The sequence below is a fragment of the Melanotaenia boesemani genome, chromosome 14 (assembly GCF_017639745.1).
Source record: "Melanotaenia boesemani isolate fMelBoe1 chromosome 14, fMelBoe1.pri, whole genome shotgun sequence".
In the NCBI taxonomy this organism is placed as follows: domain Eukaryota; kingdom Metazoa; phylum Chordata; class Actinopteri; order Atheriniformes; family Melanotaeniidae; genus Melanotaenia; species Melanotaenia boesemani.
This window is the reverse complement of record NC_055695.1, coordinates 31,814,917-31,841,660: the sequence shown is the minus strand read 5'-3', so window position 1 is coordinate 31,841,660 and position 26,744 is coordinate 31,814,917. Positions and strand designations below refer to the sequence as shown.

The 26,744-nt window shown below is 40.5% G+C and overlaps 1 protein-coding gene across 1 annotated transcript; it reads right to left on the bottom strand.

The window, feature by feature from the left end:
- Window positions 1-915: 915 nt before the first annotated feature.
- brdt (bromodomain, testis-specific) lies at window positions 916-23,607 on the bottom strand. The gene is made up of 21 exons (XM_042005596.1): window positions 23,521-23,607; window positions 18,164-18,433; window positions 17,954-18,091; window positions 17,582-17,717; window positions 15,318-15,439; window positions 8,829-9,179; window positions 8,616-8,744; window positions 7,564-7,764; window positions 7,311-7,489; window positions 6,943-7,229; window positions 6,754-6,852; window positions 6,519-6,650; window positions 5,855-5,910; window positions 5,630-5,768; window positions 4,646-4,716; window positions 3,886-3,955; window positions 3,701-3,792; window positions 3,402-3,592; window positions 1,796-2,015; window positions 1,572-1,701; window positions 916-1,535 (listed from the first exon to the last, which is right to left on the bottom strand). Exons 2-20 carry the CDS (start codon window positions 18,353-18,355, stop codon window positions 1,636-1,638), a joined length of 2,871 nt encoding a protein of 956 aa, XP_041861530.1. The 5' UTR covers window positions 18,356-18,433; window positions 23,521-23,607; the 3' UTR covers window positions 916-1,535; window positions 1,572-1,635.
- Window positions 23,608-26,744: the final 3,137 nt, after the last annotated feature.

The window sequence follows — 26,744 nt, the reverse complement described above, 5'->3', positions numbered from 1 at the left end:
ACCTTTACAGTCTTCCAGAGAGACTGGGATGGATGTTCCAGAAAGAAAATGACCCAAAACACACTGCAGGTAAAACCCTGAAAGGAGGGGTGAGTGGTTTAAGTGGAAATGATTAAAAGTGTTTGAATGGCCGAGTGAAAGCCCCGACCTCAGTCCACCTGAGAATCTGACTTAAAAGGTTGAACACCAGCAGAACCCATTAAACCTGAAGGAGCTGGAATACTTCTGAGGGATGGATAAAAATGCCAGCTGGATGTGAAACTTGTAAGGGAATCGTAGGTGTACGGCTCTAAAAAGTAGCAGCTTTATACACCGAGGAGGTGTTTGTATGTATGTACAAAGCTTTCTCCACCTTTCTGTGTGGAGTTTGCATGTTCTCTCCAGGTACAACCACCGTTCAAAGACATGCATGTCAGGTTAATTCTCTCTAGGAGTGAGTGTGAGTGGTTGTTTGCCTCGGTTGGCCCTGCGATGGACTGGCGACCTGTCCAGGGTTAGTTGCTGGGATAGGCTCCAGCTTCCCCCCAACCCTGAATTGATTAAGAGGTGCAGATAATGAAGGAATGAAAAATAAATATTTAAGGGAAATATTTAGTGCATTTTTTTATTTCATTTATTGCCTGGTGATTTATAAGTGTCAGTGAGGTGCAGGACAATGAGCCTGAACAGCCAGTAGAGAACAGACATGAACGCAGATGCACGACACAAAACCAGGGACCAGTCTTTACTTATATTTGGAAATATTTCACAATGCAGTGTACAAACGGGTATTTATTATACGGGTTTCTAGCAACCAATAATGTCATAATTTTGGCCATTTTTTAAGTAATAAAGTCAATATTGTCAATTTCATGAATGTATTATTAAAGTATTATTAGCCTAGCATAAATATAATTGAAAATATATAAATATATAGTAATACATGACGGGATTTCTCAGAAATGCAACGTTTCTTTTTGTTTTATTTTTTTGTCATCAAAAATTAGGTATGATTGCTTTAATGGGAGGTTACTGACTATTACATTTAAAAACGCCAAAATTACTACACCTGTTTCTACAGTCGTGAGGAAAACGTGTACTAAATGGTTACGCTACAGTTATAACTTAATGATAAAGTGATGCTGATAACTTGGTGAAAAACAGATTTTATTATGAGTAAAAAAAGAAAATCACTTAAACATCTGCTAATACGACTGAAAATCTTTGGAACTGGCAGAACTATACGAGAAACAAAGTGCACTGCGTGTGCAGGTAAAGTAGAAACCCAGATCGAGTCCAGAGCTGGGACCTCTGAGGACCCGGACGTCTCTGTGCAGTAATGTTATGTTTAACTGTGGTGAGAATTTACTGAAGGACAGAACTTAGAAACAAGAACTGAACAACACTTTGCTTTTTTGTAAACAAGGTGGCAGCGACCGGATGCATGACTTCACCTGTCATTTGTTCAGTTATAGTGCTTCAAACCAATCATGACAAATTAACAGTGCTTTAGTGCAGAGATATGATTCCCCCCACCCCACTTATATTTACGCATGCATTTATCTGAGGCTCAACCACACACAGCTCATTTTTGATGATCAGGACAGAAACAACGTTATGTTTTAAATCCAGAGAAACTTTTTTTCCAGGTGACTTTTAGTCCAGGTTTAGCTCAAACGTAGTCATGATGTCCCACTGCATGGTTATGTCAATACCAGACATCTAGACAAACAAAGGAAGAACACGGGTGTTAAAATGCAGTTTATAGCTTCAGAAATGAGGAGAAAGGTCTCCATCATCAGGGTAGGGTACTCACAGCCTCTCGCCTGCGGCGTTCTTGCTCTTTTCTGCGGGCCATCTCTCTCTCTGTGTCCACAGAGGGCTTTGAGGATGGAAGTTGGCTTTTACTGGGAATGTGTCGTTGTTCCGTGTGTTTAGGGACATTCAGGACAGCCTCTGCACAAATGCTGGCTAACCAAGTAGAACAGTCTTTAACGGGCTGTGGAGCCTGCTCTGCTTTACATGGGCCTGGAAGCCTACAGAGAGACCATCTCAGTTACCTGGAGGTTGCTGCTTGGAAATGAGTTATTCAACAACACCGGGACATGGAGTCATGCCGAATGCTGGTGCTTAGAAAAACATTTTTTCCTGACAGAAATCTAAGTACAACCTCAATCCCAAAAGAGTCCTAGTGTGGTGTAAAAAGTCCATGAAGCGTAGATGTCTGGAAACTGGACCTCAGGAGGAGAAATTTCATCCCATTCTGGTCTTGTTTGGGAATCCAGCTGGTTGACAGTCATGGTTCTTCACCATATTTAGCATTTGAGGATGCACCCGGTGTTTTCAGGTGGTAAAGAGGTGTGGACTGCGGGCAGGCCAGTCCAGGACCTGGACTTTTCTCCTACAGAGCCTGAGAGTAGCAATCCTTCCCTGGAAAAATCCAGTCTGGGTGGGAGCAGATGTTGCGCTAACAGCTGCATATACACTCATCTTAGAGTAGTCTGTTCTCAAGGCTGCTGTCCTGCAGGTTTTGGATGACTCACACCTGAATCAGATCAACCTCTTCACAACTCGAGCCCCCTGTCATCTCACAGGTCTCGGCTCTCTTTGGAGACCAGGATCATACATAAATGTTTATTTTGGGCATGTGACTTCAGACAGGAGGCAAGAGGAGGTTAATGGGTCATCATGCTTGGGCAGCACGTAAGCCGTTAAGAGAAATGTGTTGGAGCAGGAAACACCTAAAACCTGTTGGACTGCCGCCTGAGGACTGGAGCTGACACCTGCCTGACAGCTGCCAGGCTCAAAGGTGAGCTGGTAACAAGCCAGATGCCCTTTTCCTCAGAGTGAGTCCCTGTCTAAATTAATTGAATGGAGGATTTGGACTCATCTAAGCTCTGAACAGTTTTCCACTTTCTGGATCACATGTTTAAGAGCTGTAACCTGCACGGAATGATGACACGGTGAACTTCGTGAGCCCAAGATTTCAGGCATTTTTTCCATCTGGCTCTTCTGCTCTTTAATGTCTCCAGATGGTGAATATTTGGATAAATCATGTAAAGACGATGCTGGAATAATCTCACATTCAGATACAATATTCTGATGTTGTTCCACAAGTTTAATTTTCTCTTCTTTTCTCTCCAGGTTTACTTTGGAGAGACTCCACCTCTTTAAGGTGCTCCTTTTAAAATTAGTTGAAGCATGTTTTGTTTCAGCCGTTTGGTTTTAGAACCACTCACTGTTCCAAATCCAGGATGAGCCGATAATGATTAAGTCAATAATTTGAAGTTTATCACGCTCTGCTGCTCTAAGCTGAACATCTCTAACATTTTACACAGCCCCTCGGCTCTGTGGGAGTTGAGGTTGTAAAAGGATTTCCGGTCAGTAACAGCTGTGAAGTACTTTTGTTTTTTAGTGAATACCTCTGGTCTGCAGTCTCGCTCTTCTTGTTTTCATCCATCGGTTTCTTCTTCAGGACTTTCTCCCGTTCTTCCCTTTCCAGAGCCGTCTTACGGAACTGCTGGAAGCTCTCTCTGGAGCACTTGATCACAGCTGGGGTGACCGAATGTCTCACCAGTTTCCCCCAGGACTCTGTATTTTTCAGAAAAATGTCCTACGACAGACGAATTACAGGACATCATTTAACTGTTGTCTGTAGAGGATAAACTTTAAAGCTGAATTATGAACCGATGTTTGTCACTAGAAGAACAACAACTCCAACCTTTTTAGGAATTTGGGTGTTTTCCTCTTTAGTAGAGTTACTGGTTGCACTGGTTTGAGGGACATCAGGAAAATCCTCACAGTATCTGAAAGCTGCCATAATCACTTAAAAATCAAGGCTTGGAAGGAGAGAAGTATTAGTTCATTATCATTTTAAAGCTAACTGAGCATTTCTGTGGTACTTACTGTAACTCGTCTCATCTTTAGACTCATCTCTAGGTAGTGGACTGTCTCCGAGAGGGGACAAAGCTGGAACCTACCGAAAGGTGAGACTTTAGCATCAGGAACATTAGGGTTGATGGTAAACAGCTATGCTGCCATCGGGTAAGATGTTCAAAGTCATTTATGACCATCATACAAACTAATCGTCCACATTATCAGGGTCACCTGCTTGTTAAGAAAAACATCTAAGCAGCCAATCACATGGCAGCAACATCTAGTCACGTAGACAAGGTGGAGATGACCTGCTGAAGTTCAAACTGAGAATCACAGTGAGGAAGAAAGTGGATTTAAGTAACTTTAAACGTGTCATGGTACACAACCATCTCCAGTGAGCAGCAGTTGTCTGGACCAGAATGTCTGAATCGTCCTCCCCAGCTGAGGTTCGAACAGGTGACCTTGTTGCTGTGAGGCCGTGGTGCCAGTCACCACACCAATGTGAAGCCCTGTTAGGTCAATATGAGGTGAAATCTCTGAGGAAGGTTTCCTCAGGTGACTTTTTCTAATCAATGACACTAAGAATTGAGGCAGTTCTGGAGGAAAACAAGGGGTCGAACGTGGTACTAGAAGGTGGACCTGATAACGTGGACGTGTGAATCTGGTTATTTTACTATTTCTGGGGTAAAAAAAAAAATTATATTTATATATCAATCTGAGAGGCCAATTTAATTAATAAACCAAATATTTCTTAAAAAAAAAAAAAAAGCTGTATGGTTTTTCCAGTTACCTCAAATCTTGCTGCAGCCCAATCTGGTAAAAACCCAGGAGAGGCCATGGGTGATATGAGGGCAGAGAAATCTGTCAAACAGTTAATGACACACCATTCGTTAACACGTCACACCTAATTCAAAGTGTTTACGTGCACATAGAAACAATGATTGAGCTTTTTTATTCGCCAATGAAGCAGGTCGAGTCATAAAGCCACCGGCCAATCAGAATTTCCACCAGCTAAATGTTTACTGGGGTAAAATAACGCAGGTTATCAGAGCCACTGATTGCACTTAATCAGACATGTTTCTTTAAATAGTTTTTAAAGAACTTCTTTAAAACACTCTGAATTCTCTTTTCCAGAAACAAACAAAACAACTGACTAACCAGTTACTAACCAGCTTAAAACCGTCTAAGCACCATATTTTTTTCTTCTCTATTTAAATCTCTTCCCTGCACTGTGTCTGGAAAAAAGGAAATTTGCTTCATCCATCACAGTGATGGGGGTCTGGCTCTTTTCACAGGTTCCTGCCTCTGATGGATCACAAAAAGTTCTTCATTTAAAATCACTCCCAGCTTCTGTTTTAGCCGGATATGGCAATCATGGATGGTTTGTGTTGGTATGAAATCTTCAACCAGGGTTTAATAAAAGCAGTATTTTTATGTGCCTTTTTTTAATTGTTTAACGTTTTAATCAAACCTTTATACGCAGAACTGAACGCAGGACCACAACAAACAAATCTGAAAAGTAGCAGATGTTTTCATTCAGCAGCTTTTCAGTCTCCAAAACCATTTAAATGCAGATTTTTTCAGTTTTACCCAATTTCTTCAATGTTTCTTTAACGTACCATTAAACTGTCCTCTGAGCATCTGCCTGCCCCAGCCCACCCACCCACCCCTCCATCTTTACATAATGGTATGATCCAACTCTGTGATTGGCCACATGGAGTGTCCATCAAACTAAAGTCCCGGAGATTTTAAGCTAAAAGGACATAAGAATCACCTGGAGGAGAAAAAACCTGTTCATCTGAGCTCTGCTCTGCATCAAGGTGTGTTTTAGGAAGAAGCTGATGAACTCCAGCCCCAGCCTTTGAAAAATCTTCGCTCTCCAACATCCGTTTACTGCTGGAATCATGTGCCACCTTAAATCAAACACAAGATAGTCTTAACATTTCATTGAAGCAATCTGGCTTTGAAGCATCGATTCCTTTAAGCAAAACGTGTTTACCTTTTTGTTAACTTTCTGGCACAAGTCTTTTGATTTGGTCTTCTTTGTCTTTGGGTCTGAAAGCATGGAAGAAGACTTCAGATTGTCGACTGAACTTTAAACACTTGTCAATTTCTTCAAAGACAAATATGACCAGATATTGTAAAAATAAACTTAACATCCTGATCCTGCACCACCATTAAAACTGGATTCATTTCCACTCTGGGGAATCATATTTATCTCTTCCGATGATGGAAATGCTTTTCTTCTCTTCTTTTTCCTTCATGCTGAATAGTTTAAAAAGTCATTTATACAAAGTAAAGAAAGCAGCTGGTGTGTCTTGCTGGTTGTCGTAATAAAAGTCCTTTTAGTTTTGTTAGAGCATTCATCATGTCACACACATCAGATAAAACCAGGTCACTGACTTAATGTTCTGATCATGTCAGATTTAAGGAAAATGTCTTGATAAATTATTACCATGTCAACCTGATTTAAGGAGAAAGCTTCTTTGATGGAATACGGTGGTTTTTAAAAACACACCAGTGGTCCTTTCACCTAAAATAAAACGATGCACTCCAACCAATGAGGCTGTCCTGGCTTCATTCTCATGTAGACAACTTGCTCCGGTTTACACAGATAAACACAACTTTATTTGAAGAGGCACCGAGTGGAGACAGAAGCCGACCTGATTCAGAGCTGCTGCTATCAGAGGAACTGGGATCTGAACCAGTCGTACTGCTGCCGCCAGAGCTGGACGATGAGCGGCTGCGGTCGTCGTTCAGGCGAGACGGACGGCTGCGCTCAGGAAACGCCTCGACTGCAGCAGTTTACGAAAGAAGGGTTACTTTAAAAGGCTGTGGCACTGAAATAAATACATAAATATATTTTTAAAAAATAAAAATCAATAATCCAGCTCTCACCCTGTTTTTTCTTTAACAAGTCACTGCTGGTAACCAATGGTGTCTCGTCATCCTTCTGTCTCTCCACCAGCACTCGTCCTTTAGACTTCAGCTGTTTCTCTAAGAAACAAAGCACATGACCACTGGCTGTCGCTTTGGGAAGCTTTAAAAGGAGTACGGCCTGAGTGAGGAGGACTGAGCTGTGCTTACTGTTTCTGCGCTTGTCGCATTTCCTCAGACAAGCAGCAACAAACCTCTGCAGCGTCCTCAATGTGGAAGTCTTCAGCCTTTCAAAGTTGACTTCAACCTCCTCTGGACCAGAATCTTGCAGACAGGACTCCCTGTCGCGAATGATGCTCAACAACTCGCCCAGTTTGTCACCAGGAAGCTTGGAGATGTCCAGCTTCAGCTGCTTCTTCTCCTTGTAACACAGGGGTACCAATGACATCTCGTTCTCACATTTAATGGGTACTCCATGGTGATGTTTGCCTTCGTGCCTAAACACATGCAACATCACAGCTGAAACATGAACAGTTCTTTAGTCGTAAGCCATATAAAGTGATCTGGTGCTTACTTACAGAGCAGAACTCTTGCTGTGTGCAAGTTTTTCTATGATAGATTTGTACTGCGAAGATATGTCTTTAAGTCGAGCAAGATCCTTTTCTTTAGTTTTTTTCTCCCTTTTCAGCTTCCCTTTCTTCTTTCTTTTCAGAGGGTCCTGGGTGAGTCTGGTCAGCTGATCACTGACAGCTTCCAGCTGAAAGGCCATTAAGACATTTATGGACTCAACTTCCTAAAACACACACATTGGTCAACCTGTAGGAAACCAACCCGTTCCTCCAGATGAGCCAGCTGCATGGCAACCACCTCCGACGAATGCTCAAACTCTGAGGAGCTTTCACTCTCAGAGCTCGCTGTGGTGGAGAGACTTCCCACTCGGTTCTGTTTCCTTTCCTTTCCATCTCTCTGAAGAGATGCTGAGCATTTCTCTGCTTCTGGAGGAATCTTCAGAAAACGGGCCTCAAAAACATCCTGTTGTTGCAAACAATCATTTTGGTAGAATTATTGTTAAAATATTAAATTGTAGAACTTGTTTCTTTTTACAATTATTTACACACTAAATTGACTATTTTTACAGAAGCAAACACCTGTCCAGAGATACACAACTTTACACTTGCAGAACATTACACACAGGGCTTTAAAACTCTGCACGCATCGTCACACCTTAGAAATACACAGCGAGCCAAAATGAAAACACTGGAACAAGGTGAGAGTTGCTCTGGTTCAATGTTTATTAAAAACTTAGTAAAATGACCTTGTTGCTCATATTGAACCTGGAACTAACAGAGCCTATTAGTTATTGCCTATAAAACAATAATCATTAAATAAATAAAAGTCTGTTCCAATCTGTTGCATTTATTTCTTATGGCTCTATATATATTTTTTTTCCAGAGGGATTTCAAGTGAAAACATTTTCTACAGAACCACCAAAATTAAATCTCATTTGAAAAATCAAATGCCCTGTAAAATATGATAAAATCATAGTCTATAGTGAAAGTCATGTTGAGCATTCAAAACAGCTGGTGTTCAAATCTGCTTGCTAGAATGTGACGCGGTGTGTAAAGCGAAACTCAGCTGCAACGTCATGCAGCGTCCCAGAAGAAGAACTTGTTGGTCCCTGCACCGTCCCCGGTGCACAAAAAGGACTGCTTAACAGCACTCTGCTCACATCTTGTGCCTAAAGATGACCGACTTCCAGGAAAAGTAGCTGCTAGTTATAACTGTGCCGGGACAGACAGAGGATACTTCTAACAAAGCAAACAGCTACATAAGAAACACATTTAAGCGTACCCCCTAAGTTAGACATTAAAATAAAAAAATACCTGCAGTTTTCTTGCCATGTACACCACCTCATGTGACGGTGGGTTGTATCTGTAGCAGTTGGAGAACATCAGTCGGACATCAGCAGCAAACTCCTTTGCATCTCCGTACTCTCCCTGATCCATTTTTTTCTGAGGGTGTTAGGACAAAAAAATAAAATTTAAAATGAAATCTGGTGTAATATACACTAATGAGCATCACCACAGTTGTTTTACCCTGATGGTGCTCAGGTCCATAGGCTGCTGGATGATGTCATGGTAGTCATGCAAGCCCAAAGCCACTGAATCAACTGGCGTATAAAAAGGCCATGCATACGCGTAGTGCCTCTTGGACAGCATCTCCTTAAGGATACCATCACAGTACAAGAGCTGTTCAGGAAGTCTGACCCTCTTGTCCTCAAATATGGGAAAGTCCTTCTTAGTAGACTTGATGGGCCTCCCGCTGCCACTTCTAGGCAGCAGTGTACAAGGTGCTGAATGGTCCTCAGCGGTGGAAACCTCACTGCTGCTGACCACCAAGGTGCTGAGGGCCACGGGGTCTACTTTCCTCTTCAAACCCTTTTTCATCTGAATAATTAGAGAGACGGGAGCGGGGGGGTCAGCCTCTTACTTTCTTCTCTCCATTTCAACATTTAAAATTCTGGGCTAAAAGAAGCCACAAAGAAATTATATAAAGCTTCTCATTTGACATTAATGTTTGAAAAGAGTTGAAGTCAGTTTATTAGAAAACAACTTGCATCAGTTTTAAAAGTCTAAGTAAAAATAAATCCGTCTCCAGAAAAGTTAGGAAGTTTTCTAAAAACAGAAATCCGTTTCAACCTTTATTTAAAAACAACCCCATGTATAAAACATATTTTCAGCCTCTCCAATGACTACCTTCATTTTGTTGATTAAATGTCAAGTTAATGTCTGAAACACACTCAAGATAAGCTGGAAAAGAGACAAAGACAGAACGATTGTACAATAAACTCTGACAGTAGGAGATGGTTTGGTAGGTTTGGGTATGAAGTCTTTCCAACCATGATGTGGCTTACCTTCTTATGACGGCATCAGCCAGTCAAACATTTGCAAGTTTTCCATCAATATCTCCCTCACGGCTTATTCAGGCATAAAAGTGACCACTGTGCACACGCTTTGCTAAAGATTCACGTAAAATTACGAACATGGACTCAAGTCTATCAAATGAACATAACTCAAAGCAGTTGGATTAAACATGCAGGTGGTAGATGGGAATATCGCTTTCCTACATGTTTAACAAGTTTAAACATGTAGAAAAGGAATGAGAACACCATCTCCACACAACACCGGACGATGCTGTTGGAGGCAGACTGGATAATTCCTGCCTGAGTATGCTGAGCTCAGATGTCAGCTTCACAGCACATCCTATACATGTTTGCATCTTTAATGAAGTTTGAAACCATCAACTCCTCTTTCATTCAGAAACCATCTTTTCCAGCATTATGATGCAGCTAATCAGCATGATTTTGTCCAAGCCTGTGATTGGTTGCACGTACAACTGCAGCAAGCTGAGTGAGCGAGTTGACAGACCTGATGGAAGCATGAGCACAGGTGTGTGTGTCAGTGTGTCAGCGAGGTGAGAACAATGAGGGAGAAGATTAATAAAACTACGTGAAAGTTTTATCCTTGGATATTTACACAGATGGGAACAAAGACAGATTGTGTGTGTGTGTGCATGCACGCGCGCTGTGTGTGTGCTAGGGCTGGGTGATATGAACCAAATCTTATATCTCGATATTTTTTACCTGAATCACGATATATATCTCGATATATATATTTTTTGTCAATTTATTAATGATTAGCAGCACATGTGCATTAAAACAGCTGACTGAAATTACAGTACCTTTATATTAAATTAAATGCTCCTAAAACAAAATAATTTAAAAATTTTGTTCAATGACCATAACAAAAATACAGCTGTGCAAAACGCAAAAGAAAAGATGCTTTTAACTTAAAACAAGCTATCTCGATATAAACGATATTGCTTCCTACTATATTGCGCCTGATAAAGTCTCGATATATTTGAAAATCTCGATATATTGCCCAGCCCTAGTGTATGCCCAGAATTAATTTGAGTTTACTCAGATCAAGTTTTTCTCTGAACAAAAACATTTTCTGCTGAAAAAGTACACTGCCTGGTCAAAAAGAAAAGATCAAACACACTAAAATATTTTATTGGACCACCTTCAGCTTTGATTCCAGCAGCATTCACTGTGGCATCGATGAGCTTCTGCAATGCCACAAGATTTATTTCCATCCAGAGTTGCATTTATTTTTCTCTAGGATCTTGTATTGATGATGGGAGTCCGGCCACTGTGCAAAGCCTTCTCCAACACATCCCAAGGATTCTCAACAGGGTTCAGGTCTGGACTCTGGTGGCCAATCCATGTTCCCTGTTCCCTGAACCACTCTTCTGAGCCCCATCAATCCTGCATTGTCATCCTTGAATAAGGTCGTGTCATCAGGGAAGAATAACCTGCTCATTCAGTATATTCAGGTATCAGCTGACCTTATTCCTTGGACACATGTTGCTGAACCTAGACCTGGCCAACTGCAGCAACCCCAAATCATATGCGGCTTGTACAGTAGCACTAGGCGTGATGGCTGCATCACCTTATCTGCCCATCTTCTTACCCTGATGCTCCATCGCTCTGGAACAGGGTAAACCTGGACTCATCAGACCACATGACCTTCTTCTACAATCTTTATACTCCCTAGCAAACCAAAGTCTTTTTCTTCCGTTAGCCTCACTGATGAGTGGTTTTCTTATGGCTACACAGCTGTTCAGTTTCAATCCCGTTAAGTTCCCTTCACATTGTTCACTTGGAAATGTTTTTATTTTCACTATTAAAATAATACTTATTGATCCCACAATGGGGAAATTTACATGCCACAGCAGCAAGAGTGTAAAGGACAGTCCCAGAGAGAAAGAGAATAAGACACACACACGCTGCAGGTAGTGGGGCCAATAACAGCAGCAGCAGTAGTAATAACAGCTAACTAAATACATATTCTATGGTGGGTTGTATCAAGAAATATTAAAAAAAATAATAAGTATTTACATAAAATTGCACACAAAGAGTGGTGGGGAGCAATGGGTGTGATGAGGTGAACAGACAGGGTGATGGCCGTGACAGGAACTGAGTTGTACATTAGGTGCTATAAGGAGCCGTTATACAGTCTGATGGCTGTAGGAAGGTATGACCTGCAGTAGCGCTCCTTCCAGCACTGGGGGTGTAGCAACCTTGCACTGAAAGAGCTGCTTAAAGCCACTACAGCAGGATGCATCAGGTGGGTGGAGTTGTCCATTGTGGATGTTGGCTTGGCCAACATCTGGCTGTCTGCTACATCCTTGACGGAGTCCAGTGAAAAGCCCAAGACAAATCCAGCTCTCTAAACCAGTTTAAGTCTCTTCCTGACTGTCTGTGCTGATACCTCACCTGCACACAATTGCATAGAAGGCTGCAGACGGTGTCATAAAATGTCTGGAGTAGAGCTCCATCTACACTGAAGGATCTCAGCCTTCTTAACAGGTACAGACGACCCTGGCCCTTCCCGTATAAGGCGTCCATGTTGTCTGTCCAGTCCAGTCTTTCTCTTTTTTTCTCTTGAGGCGAACACCCAGTATGAGTCCACTATTAATGTCTAAGCCCTCGATGTTCACTGGTGTGTGAGTGGGGGTTTTCGGCGAAAGTCAACCACAATCTCTTTGGTCTTGTTGGTATTGAGGGTGGTGGTTTTGCTCACACCAGTACACAAAATCAGCAATGCCCCCCCCCCCCCCCCGTACTCCTGCTCATTCCCCTCTGACACAACGGCAGAGTCATCCGAGATCTTTTGCAGATGACAGAGGGTGGAGTTGTAGCTGAAGTCCGAGGTATACAGTGTGAACAGGAACGGTGAGAGGATCGTCCCCTGGGGGGCCTGGGTGCTGCAGACTACCACATCTGATTCATAGCCACGCATCCTCTCGTACTGTAGTCTGCCAGTGAGGTAGTTGATGGTCCAAGCAACCAGTTGTTGGTCCATGCTAGCCTTCTCCATCTTCACCTACAGCAGCAAAGGCTGGATGGTGTTGAAAGCACTGAGGAAGTCAAAGAACATGACTCTCACAGGGACCCCAGGGAACTCCAAGTGAGACAGGCCCCGATACAACAGGTAGATGATGGCATCATCCACCCCGATGCAACGGGTCCAGCGTAGAGATTACTGGGTGTGAAGATGGCCAAGTACAATAGTCTCCATGGTCTTCATCAGTTTGGAGGTCAGGGCAGTGGGTCTGTAGTGGTATAGTGGTTTCGCTTGTGTGAGATACTTTGGTAATTGGAACCACGCAGGAGGTCTTCCACAAGACTGGGACTTTCTCTAAATAGAGGTTCAAGTTGAAAAAGTGCAGGACTACCTTCCTAGCTGGTCTGCACACCCTCTAAGCACCCTGGAGCTGATGGCATCTGGACCTGTGGCTTGGGATGGGTGGTTTAGAGCTGCAGGTTCAGTACCTGTAAGGGGAGGGAGGCCCTTTGTTGGGGTTGGGGAGGAGCAGAGCTGACAGAGGAGCTGGGGTGGTATGGGCTCCAGCTGAGAGGAGATTTTGTCCGCTTGATGCCAGTGATCTGACAATTCTTAGTCTTTTCATCAACCACGGGATGAGTCTTTCCACATGGTTGGTTAAGAAATGAGAAGCTGCTCATTGCATCAGTTAGGGTCAGGAGGCTCCTACTTATATGCTTAGTTAAATCCAGGAGGCAGCTTTTGTTTTTTCTCTTTGGACAGGCAGTGAGTAGCTGACGTGTTAAAATCATTTGCTGCGCTCAGAATGAACATCTGCTCCTTTAGGAATATGGCTCAGTAATAATAATAATAAAGCCATATGTTTAATTAATTTACTCTAACTCCACTTTATTTATAACACGGTTGACCAAAGTGCTTCACACCAAAAAAATTTAATACCATGACTAGGACTGGGTACGGTCACTAATTTCCTGAATCAATTCAATTCAAATAGACAAACAGTCTATTTTGATTAGATTTCAGTTAAATCCGATTTGATATATTGATTAATTTACAGCTAATTGTGTAGCATCATCATTTATTTTTCTTGAAAATAAGAAAGACATTCTCATAACTATTTTTATAACAGAGTGCATTTAATTTTAAAATAAGTTATCTGTGACTAATCGATTATCGTAATAATCTGATCTGACTCATCCACATGCATTTCTGAAAAAACATAATGGGGTTTCCCCAGATTCACAGCCAGAAATGCTGTGATGAAGTAGAAAAAAAAAAAGCACTCAGGACAAAAATAAGGTTAAACTTTTTAAATGTCCTGATGAAACCGTTTCATTCAGTAGAGTCACTTTCTTAAAGTTCAGATCTCAGATAACGTGTTGATGTTAGTAAAACCTTCAGAAAATTCGGAATCCATTTGAAGCTGTAATACGACTCAGAAATTCCTACAATGACGTAGATTTAGCTTGTTGAGCTGTGCGTGTTCCCGTGACGACGGTCCTAACACTGGAGCAGGAGAAATCCTCCATCTGCTCACCTGCCTGAAAAAAAATTTGAAAACTATTTTTGTCTGAATTTCAGCTGATTGACATGTTTTCTGACACGTGCACTCTGTCCTCTGACGGAAACCTGCGTGTGCATGCACGTATCTGTGTGCTATGGACACAGAGAGAGCATGACATGCTGTCACGTAAAATCAGATAAACAGCATCAGACTGTTTACTGTTTGATAAAAAGGACGAAGTGTAAACCGGTTCTAGAGGAAATGTGACTTTAAACAACTATCAGATTTATTTCAAAGTACATACGTGCATGGTGACATCACTTCCTGTTGTGGAATGTGGCGGCGCCCACGGTATTAGCATTAGCTGCTAATGAGAGCGGTAATACGCTGCAAAATACTTTACAGGACAATATAATCCACACTGGTGAATAAAAACATCTGAACGTGTCGTCATCTCTGCTGAGAAGCTGATTTTGGACGGAGGCAACACAGGAAACCAGGTGTGTGTATATATGCTAAGATCTTGCCTCAGTAAGTCACACGAGAGTAGGGTCACATTACTGGAAATGATGACGTATATAAACTGATTTTGAAGTTTTATGAATAGATATTGGAATTATTTAAATTAAATCGATTCAAAAATCGATAAATCTATTTTTATAAACCCAGCCCTAACCATGAGTGGTTGGAGTTCTCCAAACAGCTGTTAATGGGTCAAACAACCCCACGGAAGCTGTGCATGTCTGCCCACTCATGTACCTGCAGCAGCTCACACTTGTACCACCTTGAGTATGATCTGCATGTCAGTCTGACTGCCGTCTCAAAACGTTATGGAAAGAACCAGAATTCACATGACACCCACAAATAGAGCTGCCTCCATACAGAACTTTTCCCTGCAGCAGTAAACTTCCCAACTTTGCTGGAAATGGGGCTTGTACATGGTATGAAAGGGCTTGTGTGAGATGCCCCAGACAATCAGACTGGGATACAGCGGGGGAAAAAAAACAAAACAAAAAAAAAAAAAAAAAAACATAAAAACAGTATGAAACTACACTGTCAAGCTGAGCTGAACAAGAATCTGACAACTAGAACATTTTTACTGCGTTAAATCCAGTTTAATCTTTAAGAAAACGTCCCTGATGTACAAGATACCCATTATTTTAAATTCTTACTTTTGCATCAGTTTGTGCAGACAGTCTGATGGGCGGGTGAAGGTGAGGCACATCAGGAGGAACGACTGCCACCTTCTGCTGCAGAGAAACCTCCGATGTAAGGGAACTCTGCTTTACTGCACCTGGATTGCAGGGGGTGAAGTGAAAAACATGCACATGAATTGGAAGAAACTACACTCGTCATTTCTACACCTTAGTTTGCTTTCAAGGTTTCCTCATACAATGCACACAAGCTTTAAACAAGCTGTTAAATCTGCTCACCATGCCAGCAGTAGTACCTTGTTTACCAATTCTCTGAAAGTTACAACTCAGAGCAGGACCAGGAAAAACTCTCAGAAAACTACACAAGTATGACATCATGAAGGATCTGCTTTGCCTCCGAGGCCCACGCACAAAACACATTTACCCAGAAATCATGTAACATCAACAAAACTTAGTTCCACTGCATCTTTAATCTCACTGCAGCACATTTCAAGTAGAATAACTCAGCATCATTGTGAATGTTAAACACGCTTTTCAGCATTTTCTATAAAATATTCAGTTTCAAAATCATTTGTATTGATTACATCATTAACTGTTTACTGAATGCCTGATGTTTGTATATTCAGAGCAAATCTTACACCACATTTAAAACTGGTACACATGATCTACACAGATTCAGTGGCTGAGGGGTCCCAAATGCTCATCACAGGCAGTGAGAGGTTTTCACTGCACAGAAAATGACTAAAAGATTTGTACAAAATCAGAACGTGAACTGGTTTAGCAAAGCCGGTGAGTGGAGGGGTGAATACTGCTCTGATACACACAGGACGCATAGGAAACCAGGAAAAATTGGAATTTACAATTATATAAATGGCACAATTTCAACAGTGCGAACAGCTGAGGAACTCACAAACGGGCTGAACTTGGACACACCGACTCATTACAACACCAACGAGCAGATGCTTGAATCAGACACTCGATGAAAAGACTCTTCATGTGAAAGCTCAACTACAGAGTTGGCTCCAGACTGGGAACCACGACCGTTTTCCCTGCAGATGACACACTTCACGCGCCTTTAACACCTACATTTAGTAAAAATGTACGACACAGGGACGGTTGCCTCAGTGAAGTCCATTAATTTATTATAACAGACACCTCGAAGGGAATTATCCCGCTTATACCATGGTCACTTACAAAAGAAATGAGTAAATTATTAATGCGTTAATGTTGTTTTTTACCATTGAAATCGTAAGTTTTTCACAAGAAGCGGCAGAGTGGACTATTTTGTTGTAACGCGTTGCCAAGGTAACCGGCTCTGACACAGAAACTGCAGCTCGGTCGGCCGCAGTTATGTTACATGACACACACATTTCAGAGGGCGGGTGCAGCTCTTACAGCTTGTGTGTGTCCAGAGGATGATGCAACATTTTGTTCCAAACAGTCAAAGTCCACAAATAAGTTTCCTACATCGTTCAATAAGCCTGCGGGCTGCTTTCACAGCGACGCCCCGTCAAAGACATGATCTGGTGTGTCTGCAGCCAGCGTCTGAGTTTCTGTTGCCACGGTTACCAACCACCGTTTAGTCAGCGCAATAATTTACAACAATAAGTCTATTTGACCGGAACTTCTTTCATAGGTGTCCATTATCACTTTTTAATGGACACCCTCTAGCCAATCAGAATCAAGTATTCACCTAGACCATGGAATAAAATGCTTTAAATTATAATTTTGACCTAAAAATCTATTAATCGTTCAGCCTTATTTGGATATGCATCTGAGCAACCCTGAGGTCCCATGAAGTGCACACCTGTGCAGTAGGATAGCTGGTTCACCACACAACACCTTTAGAAAGCATGGCTTATCAGTCATGCTTGAATTTGGGGACACTTGTCCCAACAGAGTCGGACTGAGGCCGAGCTGTCAGCTTTCGGCAGACTGTAAAACTCTGTCTCATCCCTTTAGCCACAAGCTGTCGGTTTCAAAGCCTGCATGTGAAACATATCCGTAAACATGGGCTTCTGTAAAGAAAAGGAGAGCAGTGCCCACTCTTGTAGCTCTCTGAGCCAGAGCTGATGAGATATGAATAACAGAGACATTTGACACAGGACTGAAGATCCTAAACATTTTAGTACACTCAAAAACCAGTTGTTAGCAGGAATCTGCGGGGATTTTCCACAGCTGAAGTGCAAGTAATGCCAGATAAGTCCGAGCACTTATCTATAACATTTAAGCTGATGTTAAAAATGATCAAATGTTTGCATGCTGGCACATCTTCCACACACCTGGGATGGCCTTTCTGCCCTTCACTGGCTCGGGTACACTGGCTGCTGTAACCAACTCTTCTTTGGGCATTTGGGATAATTTCTGCAAAAAAAACTTTTCCAGAGTCTGTGCCATAAAAACGATGTCATCTCCAGGCTGAGGAATAAAAACAGAGATTTCAATAAAGTGATGCAGCATGACTTTCTTTGGTTTTTCTCTTTAAATGCAGTTTCATTTCAAGACAAAAATATATTAAATTACCAGTTTACCACAATGTAAGTTCACAACCGTAAGCTTTGCCTAACAGGACTTCTTCACAGCTTTGAGGTGCAGGTTTTAAATGCTTTTCATGCTGGTTTTACAGTATAACTTTACAAATGTTAGTCTCTTACCCGGTTGTACACATAGCAGTTAGTGAACATCGTGTTGAAGTCTTTTATACATTCTTCTGCTTCCCAGTAAAATCTGTTCTGGAGTCTCCTTTTGATGGTACTCAGATCCATGGGATTGGTAATGACTGTATAATAATCCTGAGAGACAACATAGGCACTTAATGATCAAACACTCAACCCGAGCTGTAACGCTTAAAAGTTACTACTTACTGGAAGGTGCAGCGCCACTGCATCAACTGGCTCGTGGAAAGGCCACGAATACTGATGCTTCCTTAAAGCTTTGATCACCACCTTCTCCAAATACTGGAGCTGATTGGTTACACGACCAGGCTTCTTGGGATTGATGACCTCTGGTGGAGGTGGGTTTCCACTCACCGTGGAACACACTTTCACATCAGACATGCTGTCGTCCACAACCAATGAAGGTAGAAACTGCCTCAAGGATGCTTTGCTGCGACTTGCAGCTCATCACACACATTTCTGTACAAGGAATGAAAAGAAATGATCAGGTTTACTTTTAGAACCTCTCATACAGCATCTTGACAAATATAAGCATGTTCATGTGTGTTGGCAATCATTTATGACACTAAAGGTCTTGCAGAAGAAGGCTGGAAAAAAATCTTTTTTTTTTTTTTAAAGCAGGAAGTCAAACTCATTTTAGTTCAGACACAATGTAGTTTCCAGTGAGCCAGACCAGTAAAATTACCTATTAATAATGAAAACACCACGTTTTCCCTTTATTTTACAGCAAAGTAGTACAATTATCAAGACATTCACATTTAATGAAATTTCTTGAGAAACAGAGCAGTTTCCACAATATTTTTCCTCAGTTACACATTTCCATAGTAGTTCTATTTACATATTCTACTTTATTTAGGTTTTATAAGATTAGCTAAAAAGAAATAAATATATTTTTTATAAATGTTATAATTTAAACTCCACATACAATTTGTGTATTTTGGTGTGTATATATATATATATATATATATATATATATATATATATATATATATATATATATATATATATATACACACACACACACACACACACACACTGGTTTACACATTCATTTCAACTTGCAGATCACGATGGAATCTACAAAATCACAAGACATTTCTTTGCAGGTATCTGGAATTTAAAAGTACTGTATTTCACATTATGATTAAAAGTAATTTCTCAAGAACCAGAGGGAATTTTAAATATAGTAATCCTGACCTCATAATACAAACTCAAGTCAAATTTATTGAGTAAGAAAATAAGAAAAAGTTACCCCCCTGCCTTGGAAATGTTTTAGATTTCACATTAAAATCTGCAACCTTGTGTGGAGAAATTAGGAACAATTGTTACTTAAAAAGAAATTGAAGTTAATGTCTCCTTTGTCATTTTCACATTGACCAAATTAATGGCGCGGGCCAAACTGGAACTTCTGGCGGCTCGGTTTTGGCCTCTAGGCCGTACGTTTGAAAACCCATTTAAAAGTAAATAAATAAATAAAAAAACACTCATTAAAAATACAGGTCAGCTGTGTGGATATTCTGGCCAGAGGCTTTAACAACTTGCCCAAAATAAGACAAAAACCGTAACCCCCTCTCTAACACTGAATACTGACAGAACAGCTTATAATAACTGGAAAATAACTGGAAGTGATTCAAAACCATAAACAGGCTCTAGAGCTCCACCTGAGTGACGGTGCCACCTACAGCATGTTTCAAGAACTGCATTTTATCCTCACCATAAGAAATAGAAAGGTAACTGAAAGAATTTAATTCAAGTTAGATAAACAAGTTGGTCGATCATAACCAAGTAAATAACTTTAAAGCATTGTGGAAACTGCAAGTGGTTGAGTCCTTAGATTTTCAGCTGAGGAAAAAGATGTACACAAACAGGTTGAGATGTGCATTATAGAACATTGTTCAGTCACACTAACACAAACTTTAACCACTATGTTTCCATGGAAACCTGCAGGGTTTTAGGTGGTCCATTTACACCATCAATATTGCAACTAAAACAAAGATTAGAAATGAATAATTCTGTTAATCACTAAACATTAAGACTAGAAACACCCACATTTCCTTCAGTTTGAGACGTGTTTGATCCTGTTATGTTTGGCTTTATATGTAGCCGTCTTACACGTAACAGCAGATATGTGTCAACACAAATCTGTTCAGTTTTCTGCCTAATTTTATTGCTTCAACATTATTGATATTATGCCATAGTATCGATATCTTCATATTTCTCTATCAAATAACCTGCTCCTGTTACTGAATACATGGAAGTAGATCACCCATCATCCAGGATACAGTAATCCTAAATGCTTTTATGGAAGACAACTGGACTTTTGTTTTTGTTTATTGAAGACATTTTATTTCTCAAAAGGATTCTTTAGTAGCAATCTGTGTAGGCCTCAGATTATCTCCAACTAAACACTTGCATGCAGCCTCAACTCCCTTTCCAAAGTAGTTTCACAGCTACACACTTTGCTGGGAAGCAGCAATCCGAACTTTTAGCATACTAAACCCAGAAATCATGTCTTAGGCCTGGTACACGCACACAACGATTTTTTTTAATCTTATGAGATTTTTCTATCTGGTGGAGACCTCACACGTGAAGTTAAATAAAATCAGTTTTGATCGTACTGTGTGTGGTGTGCTCCGAAAATGTAATCACAGAACAGCACACTCATAACGATGCTGTCCAGCAACTCATCTAGAGTCTAGTCCTCTGAGCCGGACAAACGTTAAAACGTAGAAGAAGAACCAAGGCAACAACCGGCAAAAAACGAAGAAGAAGAAACATAGTAACAACCGCAAAAACACAACACACAGCATGGAAGACAATATATAGGACGAGGGAAGGATGGTGGTCTTGGAACTATTGTTAACAGACAAATACAGAACTGAAAAGTATAACAGACTGAAGACGGCGTGAACACGGACTTTATTTACTTCCTTGTTCTCCAGCCAGCTCGCTCTCTGATTGGTTACGATGCGTGCCACGTCATCACCCACATCATTTTAGCCTCATAATCTGACAGCTGAAGCTGAGGCTGGAAACATCATGACTGATGCTGACTGGGATTAAAAGGGTTCAGCTTCTATAGGAATGTTTTCATAACAAAACAAGTGGACTAATAATAGCAAAAATGGTATGGAGTTGTAAGTGTTAAAGGATTAGTAAAGTCAAACTTTTTATCACAACAGTCCTCTACCATACAAGAAATACATGCTCGTTTCCAGTAAATGCTCTTTGTTGTTGTCTACAGTGTGGCGCTGAGCCAAGACAAGGGTGCAGGAAGTGATGTCAGACTATGTGCCAGTTAGGGACAAATCTGATATTCCCACAAAGCCATTTCCGTAGACAAACAAACAGAGCCTTCACCCTGTGTGAATACACACACATGCCTCGTTCCCAGTATTCCTGAAGCTCTTGTGATTGTGTATCCATAGATGTAAAAGAAGGTCTGAAGCTAAACTTCACAACATTTTCTGAATATAAAAACAATGAGGCAGAGGAAGACAACAAAGCAGCTTCAGAGCGTTTCGGAGCGGATTATCAGGACAAATCTGCTCGTAACACACCACACACCAACTGAGGATTGGACAGGGAAATCTCATGGTGATCGGGGTTCGCCGTCCGAGGTTGGGAAGAGGCAAAATCGGGACAAAAACAGCCCAAAACTCGTGACGTGCACCAGGCCTTACTTTAGCCGTTTTGTGATGAAAAGTTTGATTCCAGCTCTTAAAAACTCTGCTAATGTTTCTCCTATGATTTTGCATTTGTTTGTAATGAATCATGAAGGTCCTGCTGGTTTCCATGGAGATGAAGGTGGTTTTATAGTGAAGGATTCACTCTTCCCTATCACAGACTATCTGGGGCTTCATGGTGTTTCTAAGGTGAATGTGGGGCTGTCCCTGGATCCTCCTCACTAAGAATTCCTGAGATATTTACCAGCATAACACCTCTACTAAAAACACCTAGAAACCTGCTCAGGTTCACGTTCACCTTCTACTGAAGCACAGTTCCTCATCAGATATTACTTTACTCATTCCTTTGTGAAAATTATTGTTTATAAAGAGCTAAAATGTCCTGATTATTAATCAGCGTTCGATCCACAAGGTCAGGCTGCACAGCTTAATAAGCCACAACCAAGGGGATATGGACTGTTCCTTTACCATCTCCTTTAGCACAGTAAATACTACACCATCTTTTATGGAAATAAATACAATCTGTCCTACAGTTCCTTCTATTAATAACATTCAGGGCAAAGGTTGATTATGTTCATACAGTTGCACCAATTGAGATTCATGTACAGAAATAAGAGGTGAAAAGAAAAAGTAAAGCATCCTTCACTTGCGATATTCCAAAAAGGGCCAAAATATCCAGGTATAAAAGTGCTTTCTATGTAGTATACGCTAAACGGCTGTCATTTCATACATATAAATCCACATCAAAGCTGATACCAGGAGTGGTCTGGATCTAAATGCAACAGACTGCAATGAATTCATCCTCTGCACAACCACCTTTCCTTAACCTTGTGACATTTCCCCAGAAGTCAGACTACAGAAAGTTTTTTTAACTACAGCCACATTACCGTTCTGCTGCAACACAACACCAAATTATTTCATGAAGGCAGCCAAGGTTACTCACCAATGAGAGAGAAGCTTTACTTAAACTGGGGCAATAATGGCAGTTAAAATCATAAGCTCATTCATGCTGTAAAACGTACAGCATATGAAGGAGATCACGGCTGTTTTCTGGAAAATACCTTGAATCACTTGAATGTTCAGCTCAATTTCTTGTTGAAAAACAATCTGAAGTTTTTTTTCCTGATAAAGTAGCCTTTTATAATAATTTCCTTTTCTTTTACTGAAAAAAGTAGTAAAATGGAAAAACATGGAACCATCACATCACTGAGTAAAGACTGGAGACCCATAAATGTGAGTCACGCATAAAACACAAGGTCAAAGCCAGTTATACCAACCTCTACAACAAATTTTAAATATTTAAAGAGAGCACTAACTAACAATGACCTAATAGGATGGCATTTATTTAATTACAAGAATTATTGCAAGTTGAATTTAGCCAGTTATTATATAAGTATACTGGTATGCGGCTTCTCTTCAAACCAGCTCTTATGGGAGCTCCTATAATTTTAAACTGGATGGTGTCATGGCTGCCTCACGCCACCGCTTACTTTGGCTACTGACGCGAGGAGCACGAAGACGTTTTATCATTAGGTTAGGTGCTAATCGCTATGCTTGCTTGCATGTTTGTTAGCCAACTAGAAAGCCAGTAAAGTAATAACTACTCTCTTGTGCAGCTTTGGTAAATGTCAATTTATGATTTTAATTTTCCTCTTGACGCCAGAACCTGCCATTGCTAACGTTGCTAACGCTAGCATTCTCTAATTTAGCTGCGCAGTGAAGGTCGGTTTATTTTACGTTCTTTGCTAATTTCTTAGCTTTAGTTAATGTTGTATAGATTAACAGAATCCCTCTAGTTACTTAAATCGGATTAATGGTCGGAAAACAAAGCATTTGTTTTGTCAACATCGTGCTACATACCTTATTAGCCTCCGGGTATTTGGGGGTCCTGAGCTCAGGTGTCACTATGGTAACCGCCCCAGATTTATACCCCCTGCTCATGCCTCCACAATATGAAGCGCGCGCAATATTACCTTGAACACACACACACAAAAAAAACAATACAAAGAAGTGTCCCTGCAACATTAAAATTAACTTATATTTCAGGATAATTAAATATCTATGTTGAGATGTTTTAAACAAAATGAGAATGAGATAGATCCTAGCGCGCTATTAATTGATTAGGCTACAAAACTAATCAATGTAACTTGCGCCACTCGCCTCTTGTTTAACCAAACTAGCAGCTCGCGAGCTGAGCAGGTCTGACGGGAATCGGTCCGTCAATGGCCCGACAGAGGCTGGAAAATGAATTGTGGGCGGGGCGATAGGTTTGCGGACCGACCTAAGGGCGGGAAAAATGAAACACGTTCAACTTAGCTGTTTTTCATGTACACTATTTTATTCTTGAAAATTTCACATAGACGAGATTATTATGACCAACATTTAGGTTTACAAATATTTTTCCTGAACGTTTTCTTAGTTTAGAGTCAGGATATTTAAGTTTCTAAAAATCACATAGTGAACACAGTAAATTTGATCAATGCAAGAAGCAGAGGAGCCCTGTTTTAATGTCCATGCCAAATAAAGTTGTTTCCAGGATAAATAGATGTATAACTGGCTTAGAATAATAATAATAACAATAATAATAATAACAATAACAATAATAATAACAATAATAATAATAACAATAATAATAATAATGACTGGTTAGGTACTTTTTTTTAAACACAACACAGCACGACAACACAGCCAATCAAAAGAACACTCCAGATCTTTTGCACATAAAAACCTTTCGTAAAAAATATATACTCATTTATAAAACCTATATTTTATCACCATATCAAACACACATTGTTTATACTATACTAGCTTCTTACACATTAATGTAATAAACCTATAATAACTTTAGCACTTCCCTCATCATTTCTGTCAGTGAGGTGCAAGGAACTGCTGCACAAACCATATTTATTTCTTACCATATGCAAGTCAGTCATCATGGGAATCAGAACTAAATATGTTCCAGTTTTCCTGTTTTGTAAACTCAAACAAACATCTGTGTTTGCAAAATAAATGGAAATAAGATAAATATATTGTCTCCATTAAAGCTGTGGTAACTGTAAGGAAAACAAACTTAATTTCTAGTCTGGGTATTTGTACTGTTATTTCATCAACAGGCTGTATTTCTAACATTGGAAGCACCTCTTTGTGCTGCACAACAGTTTCACCCTCTGAATTTATGTCAAAAAGCTCTCTATAACTTGTTTATTTCTACCTGCTTTATTCAGGATTCAGGGGTGATGACAGTGAAAACTAATCACTGTCGATACTGGCCTGACTTTCTCTCAGTCTAAGAGCAGTTTTTGACCAAAACCACGTTTAGAATTCTTCCTTCTTGTCCCTCAGTGAGCATTGAGCTCTGTCCACTTGTCCCATGTACACCAAGAAAAAATAAACGTAGTCTAGTGTAAAACGACAGAAATAAGAATCAAAAGGGCTGATTATTCTTGAGGCAGAAAACTTTTCTTTTGTTTATCTATGTTCTTGAAGAGGCCACTGTATACCCGCTGAAGTTTAGCTGCTGTGTTTCCAGTTAATCACATACGTGTTTGCACACCTGGTGGATTTGTTTGAGCAAGTGGCTCATAGGTGGGATGATTTGATAAGGCAGGGCTTTGAAATATGAGGAAATGACATCATGAAATACTTCTGTGTCACAAGCAGGTCAGTGTTTTCCAACAGGAGGCTGAGTTTGTGTTGTGCAAATCTGGGCTGGTGTTTCGCTCCTTGAATGTAGGGTTTCACTGATAATGAAATTGTTTTTATTTTAGTGGGTAAGCATTCAAAATTGTAATACTTATTATTAGATTCCTTTTAGTTTTTATAAACCAAAATTAATATTTTTAATAAGACCCAAAGCAATTATTTCTAACTAATTTATAACTGGCTGTGATTGCAAAGATAATTTACAAAAATAGTGAATAAACAAGAAAAAAACAAGGTCTGGTAGTCTGGAACTGGAGGGACGCAGTTGTTCCTTTTATCAGTTATATCTTTTCTCCACAAGATGGAGCCACATGCCACATTTCTTTGAGGTGTAGTCTGTTGTTATATTTAATGAAGTTTATTAAAATATTTTACGTATCTAGACTGTTGCTGCTTCTAATCATTTTATTCTAGTTATTTTACATGATTTTACTATCATTTTTGCACACCCTTTTAGAGTTTTTTTTAACTGCTTAAACATTTAAACTGAAGAACAGAGAAAATCTTTTCTAAAAACTCTAAAAATGAACACATTTTGCTAATCAAAATGTTGCTCTTTAAATGCAGAGAACTGGGTTTTCTGCATGAGACTCAACAAGACGACATAAAGTCACATTTCAAAACACCACCATTGCGTTATTCTGGTAGCGGTATATATATTACCTGGTACCGCTCCAGACGCAGCCTGTGATGTCATTAACTCTGTAGTGGCCAGGCTTCAAACACAACATCCAAACGCATTTGTGGCGATCTCTGGAGATTTTAACAACATCTCCCTCTCTGCAACTCTACCAACTTTCCAACAGTTTGTCAGCTGCTCCACCAGAGAAAACAAAACGTTGGACTTATTTTATGCAAATATTAAAAATGCATACAGCTCCTTTGCCCTGCCACCTTTAGGAAGATCAGACCATAACCTAGTTCTTCTCTCCTCCTCCTACAAGCCCATCGTTCAGCAACAACCAGTCATTAGAAAGGCTATTAGAACCTGGTCTAATGAAGCTGAAGATGCTCTGAGAGGATGCTTCGAGGCTACAGACTGGAACGTCCTATGTGAACCTCATGGAGATGACATCAATGCCTTGACTGAGTGTGTGACAGATTATATTAACTTCTGTGTGGACAGCACCGTTCCAACAAGAACAGTGAGGTGCTTCCCCAATAACAAACCCTGGATCACCAGTGACCTGAAAAAGCTGCTGAACATCAAAAAGAAAGCTTTTAGGGATGGAGACAGGGAGTTATTGAAGTCCACACAAAAACAACTTAAAACACAAATGAAGAAGTGCAAGGAGGACTACAGGAAGAAGTTGGAAAGTAAGCTTCAGAAAAACAATGTGAGGGATGTGTGGTCAGGAATGAAGAAGATCACTGGCTTCGGG